This window comes from Cebidichthys violaceus, unplaced genomic scaffold (genome assembly GCF_023349555.1).
Source record: "Cebidichthys violaceus isolate CVI_PGR_0920_01 unplaced genomic scaffold, fCebVio1.0.p SCAF_43, whole genome shotgun sequence".
Lineage (NCBI taxonomy): Eukaryota > Metazoa > Chordata > Actinopteri > Perciformes > Stichaeidae > Cebidichthys > Cebidichthys violaceus.
Window position 1 is genome coordinate 349,641 of NW_027176628.1, and position 15,000 is coordinate 364,640.

The 15,000-nt window shown below is 38.5% G+C and overlaps 1 protein-coding gene across 3 annotated transcripts in view; it reads right to left on the minus strand.

The window, feature by feature from the left end:
* Positions 1 to 9,579: 9,579 nt before the first annotated feature.
* The window catches only part of LOC137886397 (tetraspanin-18B-like), a 19,261-nt gene continuing 13,840 nt past the window's right edge, over positions 9,580 to 15,000 (minus strand). For all 3 annotated transcript variants that reach the window (XM_068728857.1, XM_068728856.1, XM_068728858.1), the window contains 5 exons: positions 14,624 to 14,698; positions 12,034 to 12,132; positions 11,779 to 11,946; positions 11,224 to 11,307; positions 9,580 to 11,052 (listed from right to left, as the gene is read on the minus strand). In XM_068728857.1, coding sequence (XP_068584958.1) covers positions 11,005 to 11,052; positions 11,224 to 11,307; positions 11,779 to 11,946; positions 12,034 to 12,132; positions 14,624 to 14,698 — 474 coding nt within the window. In that variant the 3' untranslated portion in view covers positions 9,580 to 11,004. The remainder of the gene's footprint in view (positions 11,053 to 11,223; positions 11,308 to 11,778; positions 11,947 to 12,033; positions 12,133 to 14,623; positions 14,699 to 15,000) is intronic.

The following is a 15,000-nucleotide window of genomic DNA, read 5'->3' on the forward strand; positions in this document are numbered from 1 at the left end:
TAGAAAACTCAGAATAAATATGAAGTGTCCTTGAGTGTCCTGCCCTCCCTGCTCCAAACGGACAGGAGAGAAACCACATTTTTAATTTTTTTCCCCCACTGCACACTTATAACTCCCTGCAGAAATGTCACAGGTATCAGTATCAGTATGATAGAGAGACGTGGAAACACAAAGGTTTCATGACAACACAGTACTTGTTTTAGCTGCGCGTGCTGCTTGGCCGTGATTTAGCTCAGGGCAAACAGGTGTTGGCGAGGAAGCAGTAAATGTACAGAAATGTACAATGATCCTCAATACCCTAGAAGTTCTTGCTTCCCAGATGCTGGGCAAAAAGGGAAGGGAGAGCCCGTCTCTGGATAAGTTGCAAAATGTAGATAAATATATTATTCAGTGCCTTTTTATTGGGCATCAACGTTCACGTGCATATTGTCAAAAAAAATAAATGTCTTGAAGCATTAATAAGCCATGAATGAATGAAGAGAACTGGATACAGCGTTGGCGGAGGCACCTCAATCATTCCCATGAAAGTTGCTCAATTCAGATAAAATTACCCAGAACTTCCAGTGAGCAGCTAAGTGCATTATGTAAGCTAACGTAACGTTAACTTAGCGTTATATAAGTTAATGTCTTGTTAACTTAGCATAAAGTTAACTTAACATAAAGTTAACTTAGCGTAACGTTAACTTAGCGTAACGTTAGCTAAGGTAACGTCAACTTAGCGTAATGTAAGCTAACATAACGTTATCTTAGCGTTATGTAAGTCAACGCCATGTTAACTTAGCATAATGTTAACTTAGCATAACGTTAACTTAGCATAACGTTAACTTAGCGTAACGTTAGCTAACGTAACATTAACTTTGGGTAACATTAGCTAACGTATCCTTAACTTAGCGTAACTTTAACTTAGTGTAACATTAGCTAAGGTGATGTTAACTTAGCGTTAATGTTAGCTATGGTGACGTAGCTCTGACAGCTTGACGGCGTAGCAGCAGCAGGCTCAACTGTGGTTTGTATTAATTAAATCAAACATCACAGCACTGGTCGTTTGTGATCTGTCACTGCTGCTATAAATACTTCTGTTATTGTTTCAGCTTCTCTGGCTGTTTACCCGACCCCAACCCCCATCTCAAATCCTCAGACACAAGATGAGGACGTGACCTCGCCGTCCTCATCTACACAGTGCACTGAACTCAAAGTGCTCCAAGCACTTTGTCTATGGCAGGTTAAGAGACTCAGATATTTGTGTGATTTGTTTGTTGTTGTTTTTAATCGATCGTGTAGATTTTAAGGTAAATGAGGATAATTCTTTTCAACATCGTCGTCGAGACAGCTAATGGGCTGAGGCCATAATTCATTAGAAGAGAGGGAGGATCATTATCAACCTTCTACATTAGTCGTTTCTCTGACTAATTCATGGTGGAATCTGGCAGAAGACGGCAGTGACACCAGGGACGAGCTTTAGGTGATAAACAACAACACGATAAAAGACGAGGGGAAACATGGGACATGCCTTGCTGTGAAGCTGCTGTGTTAACATGTTATCGCTTGTGATGAATACGAGACACTAAAACTCACTGATTATCTTTCTGTTCAGTGTTTAAAAATCAAACCGTCTCAGGGCAGGATAATGAGCTGGAGCTCAGGCCTCAACATGCACAGAGAAAAACAGCCGCTACTGGATTCACTGTTGTCAGTAGTGGAAAGTACATTTATCCAAGTATTTGCGGTACTTTCCTTGAGTATTTCCATTTTCTCATACTTTATACTTCTACATCTCAGAGGGAAATATTGTTCTTTTTACTCCACTGGATTTATCTAATAAATCTAGTTACTAGTTACTTTAAATATTCAGATTATTAATCTGAAATATTATCAACAAATAATTATTATTAGCTAATGTAACGTTAACTTAGCGTAACTTTAGCTAATGTATCTATAACTTAGCGTAACTTTAACTTAGCATAACGTTAACTAACGTAACATTAACTTAGGCTAACATTAGCTAACGTAACGTTCATTTAGTAACTTAGCGTAACATGAGCTAACGTGACGTTAACTTAGGATAATATTAGCTAACATATTGTCAACTTAGCATTACATTAACTTGGTGTAACGTTAGCTAAGGTAGCGTTAACTTAGCATTATGTAAGCTAATGTAACTATATATTTTTTTAAACGGGCAAATTATTAATTAATTCATGTGCAATATCAACATTTAATTTTTCCTATTCTATATAACTCAACCATTAGTTGTTGTTAGTTTTACAGTTTGCTTATTTATTATATCTTAACTGGTTGAATACTTATTAATTATACTTTTTTTGTTGTTTATTGATGCCTAGATTACTATTCTCTTTGCCCCCCGCTGTGGGACAAATAAAGGATTCTTATCTTTTAAGTTGATCCAATATTTTCTTAGTGCAGCTGTCAGATAAATATAGTGGAACATATAATACAACATTTACATCTGAAATGTAGTCAACGTATTAAGTAATCGAAAAGTAAATTTTTTAAAAAGGACACCTAATGAGGACACAGAGACACCGATCCGGACCCCATACGTGCTGCAGCCTGACAAAGTTCACATGAGTCCTCTGTACAGCTATAAATCACACAGAGTACCGAACAAAAAAATAGATCCCTTAATTTCACTTCATCTTTTCCCAGAAAAACAAAACGTGACTCCGGGACACAAACCGTTGGACTCGCCTCATTTGCCCTGAAACACTCAACCAGCTGTGCCATAGGTCTGAGCCGCTGAGGTATGCTGCTCTGTATATATATAACATGAGGTTCTGCTCACAGCTCTGGCCTGCATCCAGGTCGTCCTCAGGAAACCTCGCATACTGCTGCTGACATAAGGCTGTTTATCGTGCCACGACTTGGGCTCTGCAGACGCAGATAAAATGGAACAGACCTGATCCAGACCCACGGAGACGGCTGCTTTATTTTTTTACAAGCCTTATCGTGACAGCAGCTATAACTTTGTCAAGACACACCATTCTTCTTTTGATTGGTGTGTGTGTGTGTGTGTGTGTGTGTGTGTGTGTGTGTGTGTGGACTAAGTTCTCACATATGTAAAGTGCCATATTAAACCGATCCAAACACCACAAACATCCACACGAATCTCTTCACAGGCCGTTGCTGTTTGTGCTGCAACTCTTGTCAGCTGGTAAAAATAGAACAAAATGCTTAAATGTGTTACTGTTTTAATACTTCAGTGATAAGAAGCAAAAACTAAACTAAAGTAACTAAAGTCCCTTTCACACATGCAGACCATCCATGAACATCTCATCTGTGAATGGGAGCAGGGATCAATACGCAGGGAAATCTGCACCGCCAAAATAAAATTAAATATATTGGCAGAAATGGAATAAATTATTATGAAGTATGTTTTCTTTAGCATATAATCACCTTTTGTTACATTAGAACCATAGACTGTATATAAGAAGTGGACGTAGTCATCGTGACGTCACCCATTAGTTTGTGGACTGATGTTTTGAAGCTTCGAGTTCAGCGATTTTGCCATCGCCATCGTGGATTACGGCCACCGATTTATGATTTTACGATCACCGATGATCGTAAATTCCCATATTTGGACTGAGGAGGAGTGACGTAGAGAAGCCGTATATGTCTCTGTCAATCAGCGTGTAGCCCCGCCCCTAAATCATCCCCTGCTTTATGGTCTGTTTGACTCTAAATGGAGCATAATGTACTAAATGAACATCATGCTGTATTGAAGAAGACTGTAAACTAGAGATTGAGACCATAAACTCATGTTTACAATGTTTACTGAGGGAATAAATCAAGAGAGAAGTAGAGTCATTTTAGACTAGACTTCTATACAACCAGAGGATTCGCCCCCTGGTGGACACTAGAGAGAATGCAACTTTAACACGTGAAGCATCAACTTCACTCTGCAGAACCGGAGGTTGCCCGCTGGTTAGAATGAGCCGTTTATATCTACATACGGAGCCGGCCGCCATGTTTCTACAGAAGCCCAGAACGGACAAACCAAACACTGGTACTACATTTGCGTTTTCATTATCACGTCACCGTAGTTCTTTTACACGCGGGAGACGTTTTAGTCCGTGGGAATCTGCAACATCACCGCTAGATGGCGCCAAATACTACACAAGAAACTTTTCTGTACAATGTGAGGTACTTTTATGAGGACAACAACTAAACAGCGAGAGCCTAGCAAAATAAAGTATTGAGTTGCATTATGGGGAATGTAGGAGATTATTAAAGTAGATGATACTTTGTCCTCCAACTTTAAGTAACTGCAAATTGTTCCTTAAATTTGTCAGAATAAGTCGTTAATGTTGTCGTATTAACTATAAACACCTCCCCACTTTCACAATGTAGTTGCAGTGAAAACATTCTATTGACAAAGTATCAACAGATTTCTGCGCAATATCTCAAATTCTTTTAAGTTTAAAGACGTTGATCAGTTTTTTGTTTATGTGTCCAACATGTGTGATGAAGAGCAGAAAACACAGCGTTCAATAAGTGTGTTTAAAGTGGAATCCCTGTTTGTCGCTTGTTAATGTTTACATCACTGTTGACCCTGAATGAGACTACAACATGAGGCAATAATCCATATGTTTGATGGTAACGTTGATTAAAGTGGCCGTGTGTAATGTGAAAAGAGGTCACGATGAACTCACAGTTACACAATAACGTGGTGGAAGCTCGTTTGTCTTGATGTTTGTCTGCCCCCTAGTGGACAGAAACATAAATGAATGCAGCTTTGAGGGGAAAAGTCTGGTGATAAATATCTTATTGTTCAGAAACCAACAGTGAATGTGTCTAATAACAAGTATTGTGTGAATCACAACCTGATATATCTTCTTCCTCTGCTGCACAGAGCTCCATTAAAACACATCATCACCATCAACACACACACTGTAGTTTATCTTGACTCCCTCACACACCGTCCTGCCGCCTCAAATACTCACTAGAGCACTAAATGTGGATTCATCCGCCAATGAAAGTAGTCCCCAAAGTGGTCTTTTAGTGGGATTTGTTGAAAAGTGTAAAGGTGCACTAGTTTACTTTACTTGAAGTAAATGTCGGCGGACTGCAGTCGCGTCTAAAGACTCAGAAAGTAATATCTGAACCTGAACAATACTTATTTACGTATTAATGCGACGCCTGGATGATTTAGTGTTCTATCTTTTTGTGAGTGAACAGACCAAAGCAACTGATTTACTGCATCCTCCTCAGCTTCAGTGCTTTGTTCCCCTTCATCCGCTTTTCATTGTCTGACTGCTTCAGGTTCTCAGGAGCAGACTGTGACGACGGCGCCATCGAGAGGATCATTTTGGTATTACAGCCTGCCTTTCAAATATAGTTGGGTTTGTTATATATATATATATATATATATATATATATATATATATATATATATAAGAGTATATTTCAGTTTCTTATTGGCTGTGAGTGCAAACATAAAAACAGCATTTACAGAATGTCTATCTTTAGATTTTCACGTGTTGAACATCTTCACAGATGTTATTCTATTTTTCACAGGTTAACCGAAGGTAAGAGAACAACCACAGGCGTTCAAGTGATTTCTGAACATTATTTCACATGCATTTATGTTTTTAGTTTCCACTTCAGGGTTTCAAACAGTGACAGATAGACATGCATTGTATTTGAGTTTAAATTAAAAGCTCAGAAGTGATTTTAAAACCTGCGTTTTCTCTTCCACCTTTTATAGACGCGTGATGGCAGAGAAACCACCGTCTGACACAAACTGCACGAGAAATGATTTCACGTAAAACGTCTTGTGCGTAGTTTTAACTTTGGCGCCATCTAGTGGTGACGTTGCAGATTGCAAACAACTGAAACTTCTCCCGCGTGACAAGCGTGTCGGAGAACTACGGTGGCAAAAACATGGTGGGTCCAACAAACACCAGGAGACCGCCGTCCGCCAGCTTACACAACACACACACACACACACACACACACACACACACACACTCACCTAAACATGCTTACATAAACACAAACTGACCAATAGGAAGCTCTGAATTCCCCTGATGTTTCCACAGAAACAACGATGCACTTTTCATGTGCAGACATGTGAGAGACTGCATCTGTGTCATCACACACACACACACACACACACTATATATATATATATATATATATATATATATATATATATATATATATATTTAACCCAACATCTCATTCCATCACAGATTTTCTTTATTTCAGACGTGTAGCTTCTGTGTAGATTTACAGTCTTTTTCCTTTTAATTTCTACATAACTTCAACATTCATTGAATAAATACTGTGAATATGTTTCTACTGTTCATCTCTACAAACAAACAGTGACAACGTGAGGAGGAGAGCGAGTGTCCAGGTGACACCTGAAAAGATAAAGGCACATATTCATTTAGTTTGTTCACATTATGGTTTTAAAGTTCTTTAATGAGTTATTGAATGTTTCATAAGGAGGACAAACAACCTGGCAACATCAACTGTAAATCTGACATTATTGTATATTTTTCTTATTGTCAATAAAGTAAAAATCGCAAACTAACAATGACTGTATCAAGTATTATGTCTGCTGAAACAAGCTGTGAAACTTGACACGTCATCATCACCGTCTAAGATGTGGTGAAGTTGCACATTTACAAATCCAGCAGCAACAGGATCATGATACATGATTTGGCGTTTTTGTTTTTGTGTCACCTGTCCAATGTTTTCCCTCTTTTAGCTCTGTGTTTGGTCTCCACCACCTCCTGAGGTGTCTCTTTAGCTGCTAAATGCTCCGCTATGTTTAACCACCGGTTCTGAAAGGTGAAGCCAAATCGGAAGAACCGGAGGTCGCCGCCTGCATTGAACTAAAATGACAATAACTTGATGTGTGAAATCTCCCTTTAACACAGTACAGAGAAACTCACCTGACTGATTCCCTCCACTCTTTGGTGCTGAAGTAACCGGCTCTAAAGAAAAAAACAAACACTTCCTGTTACCTCACAGCTCACGCAAACGTCCCGCCCCCTCACCCTGTCACTCTCACCTGACATCCTGGCCAGCTCCACGCTGTAATCGGAGAACTCGTGCGGTTTGCTCACGGAACAAACGTGGACCCCGAAGTCCCGCGCGTTGACGCGCTGGACGGTGAGCGTGATGCTGCCGGGGCTGTAGGCGACGGCGTACCCCGCCGTGCAGTTCTGGTAGGCCTTGTGTTTGATGTAGTGACACAGCAGCTCGTTGCTGGGGCTCCTCCACTGAACGGACAGCTGAGCGATGTGAGCGTGGTCCTCATAGTGGTACGAACACGGCAAAGTGACCCGCTGACCAGGCCGGCAGAGCACCTTCACAACGCTGCCTGGTGACAGAGGAGGGTCAGAGGGTGACAGTAACTGAAGCTATCAGACAAATGTACCACGGTGCAAAGTACTATATCGACCTCTGAGATGTAGTAGAAAGTACTATATCTACCTCTGAGATGTAGTACAGTAAAAAGTACAATATGTACCTCTGAGATGTAGTAAAAAGTACTATATCTACCTCTGAGATGTAGTAGAAAGTACTATCTCTACCTCTGAGATGTAGTACAGTAAAAAGTACTATATCTACCTCTGAGATGTAGTAGAAAGTACTATATCTACCTCTGAGATGTAGTAGAAAGTACTATATCTACCTCTGAGATGTAGTAAAAAGTACAACATGTACCTCTTAGATGTAGTACAAAGTACTATATGTACCTCTGAGATGTAGTACAGTAAAAAGTACAATATTTACCTCTGAGATGTAGTAAAAAGTACAATATTTACCTCTGAGATGTAGTACATGTTGTGGAGGAGAAGTAGAAAGTTGCATACAATAGAAGTAAAGTAAAAGTACCTTAAGTTCTGATCAAGTATAGTACTTGAGTAAAAGTACTTAGTTAAATGTTTCCACTCATGTTTATTTTTTTTACAGAATAACTAAATTGAAGCCAGTCGCTTCTTGTGAAAAAATAAAATGATCCCCGATATACACAGGTTGATACTCTTATCTCAAAACGTTCATCTCTACATGCTAAATTACAGCTGATTCTGTGTGTCATTGAACGCACCTTCTCCGACCAAATGTGACAGGACCAGTCCGAGGTACAGAGCCGCGCCCGTCTGGTCCAGAGGTGTTCTCCTCATCTGGTGACGGATTCGGTCCACAGGTTCAAACTGCTGAACACATGAACATCATTCGGGAAGATCAAGAACCTGCAGCACAGAGTCCAGAACCCACGCCGGCCTCGTGTATCACTTTTGTTTTCACAGTTATATCAGATGACAAGCTGACTCCCTGTCATGTGACGCCATGACTCCATGTGTTTTTGTTTCATAATAACTGAGTGAGTCAACAGAAACAGCCCACATACACTCACCACGAGATGGCTGAATCTTTTTCAATCATCCAATGAGATGTAGGCACAGAGAAGGTCGGCCTCGGAAGGATATTGAACACCCCAAACTTTCAAAATAAAAGCACAATACGCTACATAAACAGTCACGAAAAGCAACCACAGAAATGAGGAAATGAGGATAATTTTCTTTTACAGGGGAGTGACAATCTCTTATTTATATATATATATATAAATATATATATATAAAAATATATTTAAAAAATAATATATATATGTATAAATATATGAGTATGTATATACTGTATATAAAAATATGTATATATACATATATATATATATATATTCCTATCAGAATATAGATAGGAATGAAACTGTAAAGTTTCTGTTAGTGAGTGAGTGAAAGTGCACCTCTATGTCTGTCCATGTCTATTTCTCATCCTGCATAATATCTTTAGAGTTAGATGGGAGGTTGTGGGTTGTGTTCACGTAATCAGACACGTTCTACTGAGTGCAACTTTAAAGTTTAAAAAAAAAATGAAATACTGAATATGTTTACATCTTCAAGGGCCTAAAAATTATTCAAATAATTGTAATGAAAAGGAAAAATCTACTCACCAGTCGTGTCCTCGCCGAGGCCTTCACCTGTGAAGAAGGGTCGATATCAAACGCACCATATGTCCTTTTCTCCTCGTTAGGATTCATTCAGTGTTCATCGTTCTTCTCCTCTGATTAAAACACTGAAAACACTGAATGAAGCAGCTTCACATTTAAAATCTGTGTTTTTCTCCGACGCAGGACATCCTGGAGAAGCTGAGAGACGAGCTAATGATGCTAACGTTAGCTCAGCTGGTTTCTCTGATGACTTAAGATCCGGACGTCCGACGACTAAAATCCTTCATCCGGTTAGAAAACTCCAAGATCTAAAAAGTGTATTTTGAAACTGAATAAAGTCAGTTTAACAACCTCAACGCTGACGATGTGACGCTGTTAACAGGACACCAAATGAAACCGATACATCCATTAAAAATACAGATTTCTCAGGTTTGAAAATTGTTGTAAAGATTTACACAACTCCTCAAAATACATAACAAAGGTTTTAGGTTTTTGAGACATTTTAATGGGTAAAAGTTACATATTAAACACTTAATAAACGTTAACGTTTATCAGAGGTAATAATAAGAGAAAAGATAAATTAAACGTCACAACACTAAAATCACAGAAACCAGTTTAATATCAATCAGAGCCATTTATACAAATCACAGTAACATCTTTATGTAACTACTGAGGACATCATCACACGGCACAAAGAGGAACATTCACTGCACACCGGCACACATATTTACATATAAACAGTCCATTCATTCATTAACAGGAGCTGCTCCACAAACTTAAACACCGAACACTCTTAATACTTTACACTGAACCCTGCACGAGTGTACAGACTCCCGTAAACAAACTATTATTATAAGTCTATTATTTATAAGTCCCGACTAAAGAGACTCGTTCAATGATTCATGACTTGTGCTGTTGAAACTGAGCCTCATTCAAGAACTTCTCGTACCAACAAGAGAATTTGTTGCATTTTATAAATTGTCTAGCATCTAGAGTTTTGTGTGTTCACAGCGTTTCAACATGATCAAAATACCGTCGTCCATAAACTCTTATTAGAACATTAATATGATGGTGAACTTCATCCTTTCAGACGTCAATGTTTCCATTTTGATTGATGACTTAGTTTATTCTCACCTGAGGGAGGATGTTGAAATCATTTTCCTGGATATTTTTATATATTTTTTTCTTCTCATCTTCCAGGTTTTTCATACATGGGATTTGATTTTCAGAATAAGTGCAATAAGTGTAATGGAAACATACAGTATTTGTGATTCTGGACTATGTGGCCCTTTCTCAGAGTGTTGCTGTAACGTTTTCGTCTGCTGATCTCTGTCCGTGTGAAACTCTTCTTTTTAGTCTTGTATGATATGTTTGTGGCCTTATGAAGCCATATTGATTCTACTCACGAACAAGAGATGTTCATCAAGTCCAAACGAGCGATTAACGACAAGCTTAGTGAAGTTTGAAAACCTCACAGTAAAACAAGGAAAGGGAGGTTTAGGATGAGAATACAAAGATGTTCTTGCATGAGGCCCAACAGGGTTCTGGTTTCTGTTGATTCACATTTTTGTCCTTATAATCCTGACAGCTGAGACCTTTCTGAGGCTCCCTGCATGTTCCCGTGTGCTGTTTGTACCTGAACTCTCCAGAGTCCGGATTATTTATCATCGTGGCCAAATCAATGCTATAATCGTGTGTTTTTCAGGACTTCCATTGGTCCCGGACTGAAGTGACCACCTATAAGCCAGTGTGCCCTCCGTTGTCCAGCTTGTAGAACCTCTCAGCACCACAGATAATCTTGTACTTTTGAGAAAAACAGTGCAGAACCTCCGGTCCTGTGTGCGTCTATTGTGCCCAAAGCGGTACCTCAAACGCTGCTGCTGTTGCTGTGAAGTACGAGATGATGTCACGAGACCAATGAGACACATAAACTATCGCTGTACAAATACATTCCATATTTTACAGTTTTTTGTTCTCCTTCTGCTGGTGCCTCTCCGACGGCCGGCGTGCGGACGCAGCCGTTACTGGATGCCTCTGAACAAACACATGGCGAACACCATGGCGAAGAGCTGCGGAGACAACGGAACGAGTCTCATGGTTACATCTCTAGAAGATAACCAGCCTTTAAAACACGACACACTCGTCCTTCTGAAGGAGGTTTTCATTCAGTGCTGTGCATACGTTCTACAGCGAACTGTCAACTGCAATATTTGATTCAGTACTTTTAACGCAGCACATACTTCAATCGTCAGCACCACGATGGCCAGAGCTCCCGCTGTGTAAATGTACATCTCAAAGTAGTCGACCGTGGCAGAGTAACAGCCCTGTGGGAGTCAAACACACACACAGATGTGAAGAAAACTCAAGTTATCGTGATACAATAATGCATCTTTAGTCTGTTTTCAAAACGCGTGTGAACAAGATGTATCAAATTATCAATCAATATCTTGTTTCAGAGACGGAAGGAGTACCTCAAGTCTTTACTTAAGTTAAAAATACATCAATATCAATTGTTTTTAACCGTTACCAACGTGTGAACCCTCTGCATCGAGACACTACGGGTGACGTTCAGGGCTTCAGTTGTGTTCCTGAGTTCCTGACGAGGTCCTATTCTAAATATACATACTCTCATAATACATCATAAACCCGGTCCACTGGAGCTGGATTGCTGAAATAACAAATGAAGCCAAATGTCCCCTCACACGTACAGCTATAGTTAGATATAAAAGTACATCAAAGTAGGAGAATAGTTGCAGAATGAGATGAAACCGAGACAGTCTGGAGTCTGAAAGCACCTTGTTGTGTCTGAAGACCACGTTGCCGCTCACACACTGCTCCACGCCGACATCTCCGGGGTAATCGTTCCTCTGGCAGCAGGCCTCGGGCACCATCTTGCTGGGGCTGAGGAGCCTGAAGAGGCTCTCCTCGAAGTCCTCGGGGCCGCTGACGCCACAGCAGTCGAACTGCAGCAGAGACACGGCGTGTCGTTAGAACACCGGGTGGATTCACAAGCGCGGTGTCGCTCGCGGTAACGGTAAAGGACGCCTCACCGCGGTCATGATGGCGTTCCACGTGGACGTGAAGACGTCGGTGTTGTTGTGACCTTGGTAGTGGCGCTTCAGCTCCCGGCTGAAATACTCTCTGGTTAACTGGACGGAGAACACAAAGACAGTTCAGGGAACAAGGAACCGAGGAACCAAGGATCCATCCAACGCTTAAAGGAATACTTCAATCATTTCTATGTCAGTTACTAACGGAGAGAAGAAGTCCCGATGAACACGTTTAACAGCAGCAGAACTGCATGAAAACATCTGTTTCCTAACTCTCACACAGCTGGTGCAGTGACATCATGTGGGCCAAGTATCCGGCAGCAAGTGCGGGAAATTTAGCTATTGAGGTTTTTTTCGGGCGACTGAAGGAACAATCAATATTATTATGAGAGCCAATCAGCAACGTTTTCTAGCCGCCCTAACCCGACCTGACTCGCTTACTTTATGCATTATAGATATGTGTGTGTGTGTGTGTGTGTGTGTGTGTGTGTGTGTGTGTGTGTGTGTGTGTGTGTGTGTGTGTGTGTGTGTGTGTGTGTTTGAGAGAGAGACAGGAGGGGAAGCTGGACTACTGCACTCAATGTTTCTGTAGGATATTAAAATCGTATCTGCGTCATATTTTCCATGCAGGTCTTGCTGAGTCCTGCAGAGTCCTGAGCAGTGATGTTTCAGTGAGGACGCATGTGTTAGTGGATCGTGAGCAGACCGCTCAATAAATGAGACTTTTATAGATTATATTTAGATTATTCTGCAAAGCGGATGTTTTCATATAGATTTGCTGCCGTTAAACGCGGCATCCGTTTACTTTAGAAGACTTTTCTACATTTTTTGATTCTTTGTTTAAGAGAAAAACAGTCAGTAGCGTAACTAAAGGAGCATTTCAACATTTCGGCTCCAGACGTCACTTAACACATCTGATTAAGTCTGATTATGGCTCTTATATCTCCAGCCTATAATTGCTTATGCTGGCTGCAAAACAATGACCAAATATTATTTACAAAGAGCCATAAACATTCAACATGCATCCATAATCACGTTTGCATCATTATGCAAAAGGTGAATACACTGTATGCAGAGTCTTTCATCCACTGCTGGGGTCTACTTGTTGACTCTGCTTGCTTCAGCAGGCAGAGTTTTTGGTACTGTCTTTACTACCCGACCCGTGGTCCAGTAGTCCACTATCAAAAGAATATGTCCTGACACAAAGTTCCTCTGTCTGTCCGCCTTCTATCTCTACGAGTCTGGGCTGTTTAACACCAATGACGACGATAACAACGTGAGCTACAATCCGATCTGATCCGAAGCCCAGTATTAACATCCGTCTGCATGCTCAGGAAACTCAGACTAGTTCTTCTGTATCTGAAACGTTCTGCATGACGTACATCTTATCATCCGTTCACGTCAGACGTTCATATAGAGCTTATGATTTAAGACCACAGGGACTGAACATGTTGCACCTGAGCAAACACATCTGTCCAGATGTTAGAGAGGCAAACTATATATATATATATATATATATAAAATAATATTAATAATATTTAAAAAAAAAACATTTATATATAAAATTCAACAAAATTTAAAATAAAATAAATAAAAATCAACAAAATTAAAAATAAATAAATAAAATTCAACAAAATCCAAAATAAATAAATACATTTAAATACAATAAAAAATTTTATATATAAAATTCAACAAAATAAAAAATAAAAATTCAACAAAATCCAGAATAAAAATAATTCAACAAAATCTAAAATAAATAAATTTCAATAAAATTAAAAATAAATAAATAAAATTCAACATAATTAAAAAAAAAAAATTCAACAAAATTAAAAATAAATAGATAAAATTCAACAAAATCCAAAATAAATAAATACATTTCAATAAAATTAAAAATAAATAAATACATTTCAACAACATTTTAAATACATAAAATTCAACAAAATCAAAAATTAAATATATAAAATTCAACAAAATTAAAAATAAATAAATTAAATTCAACAAAATCTAAAATTTAAATAAATTCAACAAAATAAAAAATAAATAAATTTCAATACAATTTTAAATAAATAAATAAAATTCAACACAATTAAAAACAAAAAATTCAACAAAATAAAAAATAAATAAATTAAATTCAACAAAATCTAAAATAAAAATAAATTCAACAAAATCTAAAATAAATAAATTTCAATACAATTTAAAATAAAAAAAAAAAATTCAACACAATTAAAAAAAAAAAATTCAACAAAATAAAAAATAAATAAATTAAATTCAACAAAATCTAAAATAAAAATAAATTCAACAAAATCTAAAATAAATAAATTTCAATACAATTTAAAATAAAAAATAAAAATTCAACACAATTAAAAAAAAAAAAAAATTCAACAAAATAAAAAATAAATAAATGAAATTCAACAAAATCTAAAATAAAATAAAAATTCAACAAAATTAAAAATAAAAAAAGAAATTCAACAAAATTTAAAATAACTAAATACAATAAAATAAATGGGGTTACATTTATTGTCTATCTGGTCACAACCTCTGAGCTCTGCCTCCGTTGACGTTCACGAACTGATCCAGAGAGTTTACTCACATGTTCCCTGAACAGGAACGCCAGAGTAGCAGCCGCCAGCTCGGCCAGGAAGATGAAGAGGATGAGCATGAAGAACTGAGGGCGGGACAGACGAGAACATGAAGGCAGCGTCAACCAGAGAGCTCCTGGAACAACACTCCACATGAGTCAGTATGACTGCAGACAGTAACAGATGTGAAGACAATGAACTCCACCACTACATTCCTCTAGGTGGCGAACTCCCACCGTTTCACTCAGTTACATAACTTACATAGGCTGCTATGAAATCATGTTATCTATATATGAAATACCAAGCTGATGTAAGACGTGCAAGAACAGGGCCTGTAACAGCCTGGACCGGTTCATACCAGATTTATTCATACGATAGTAAAACCATG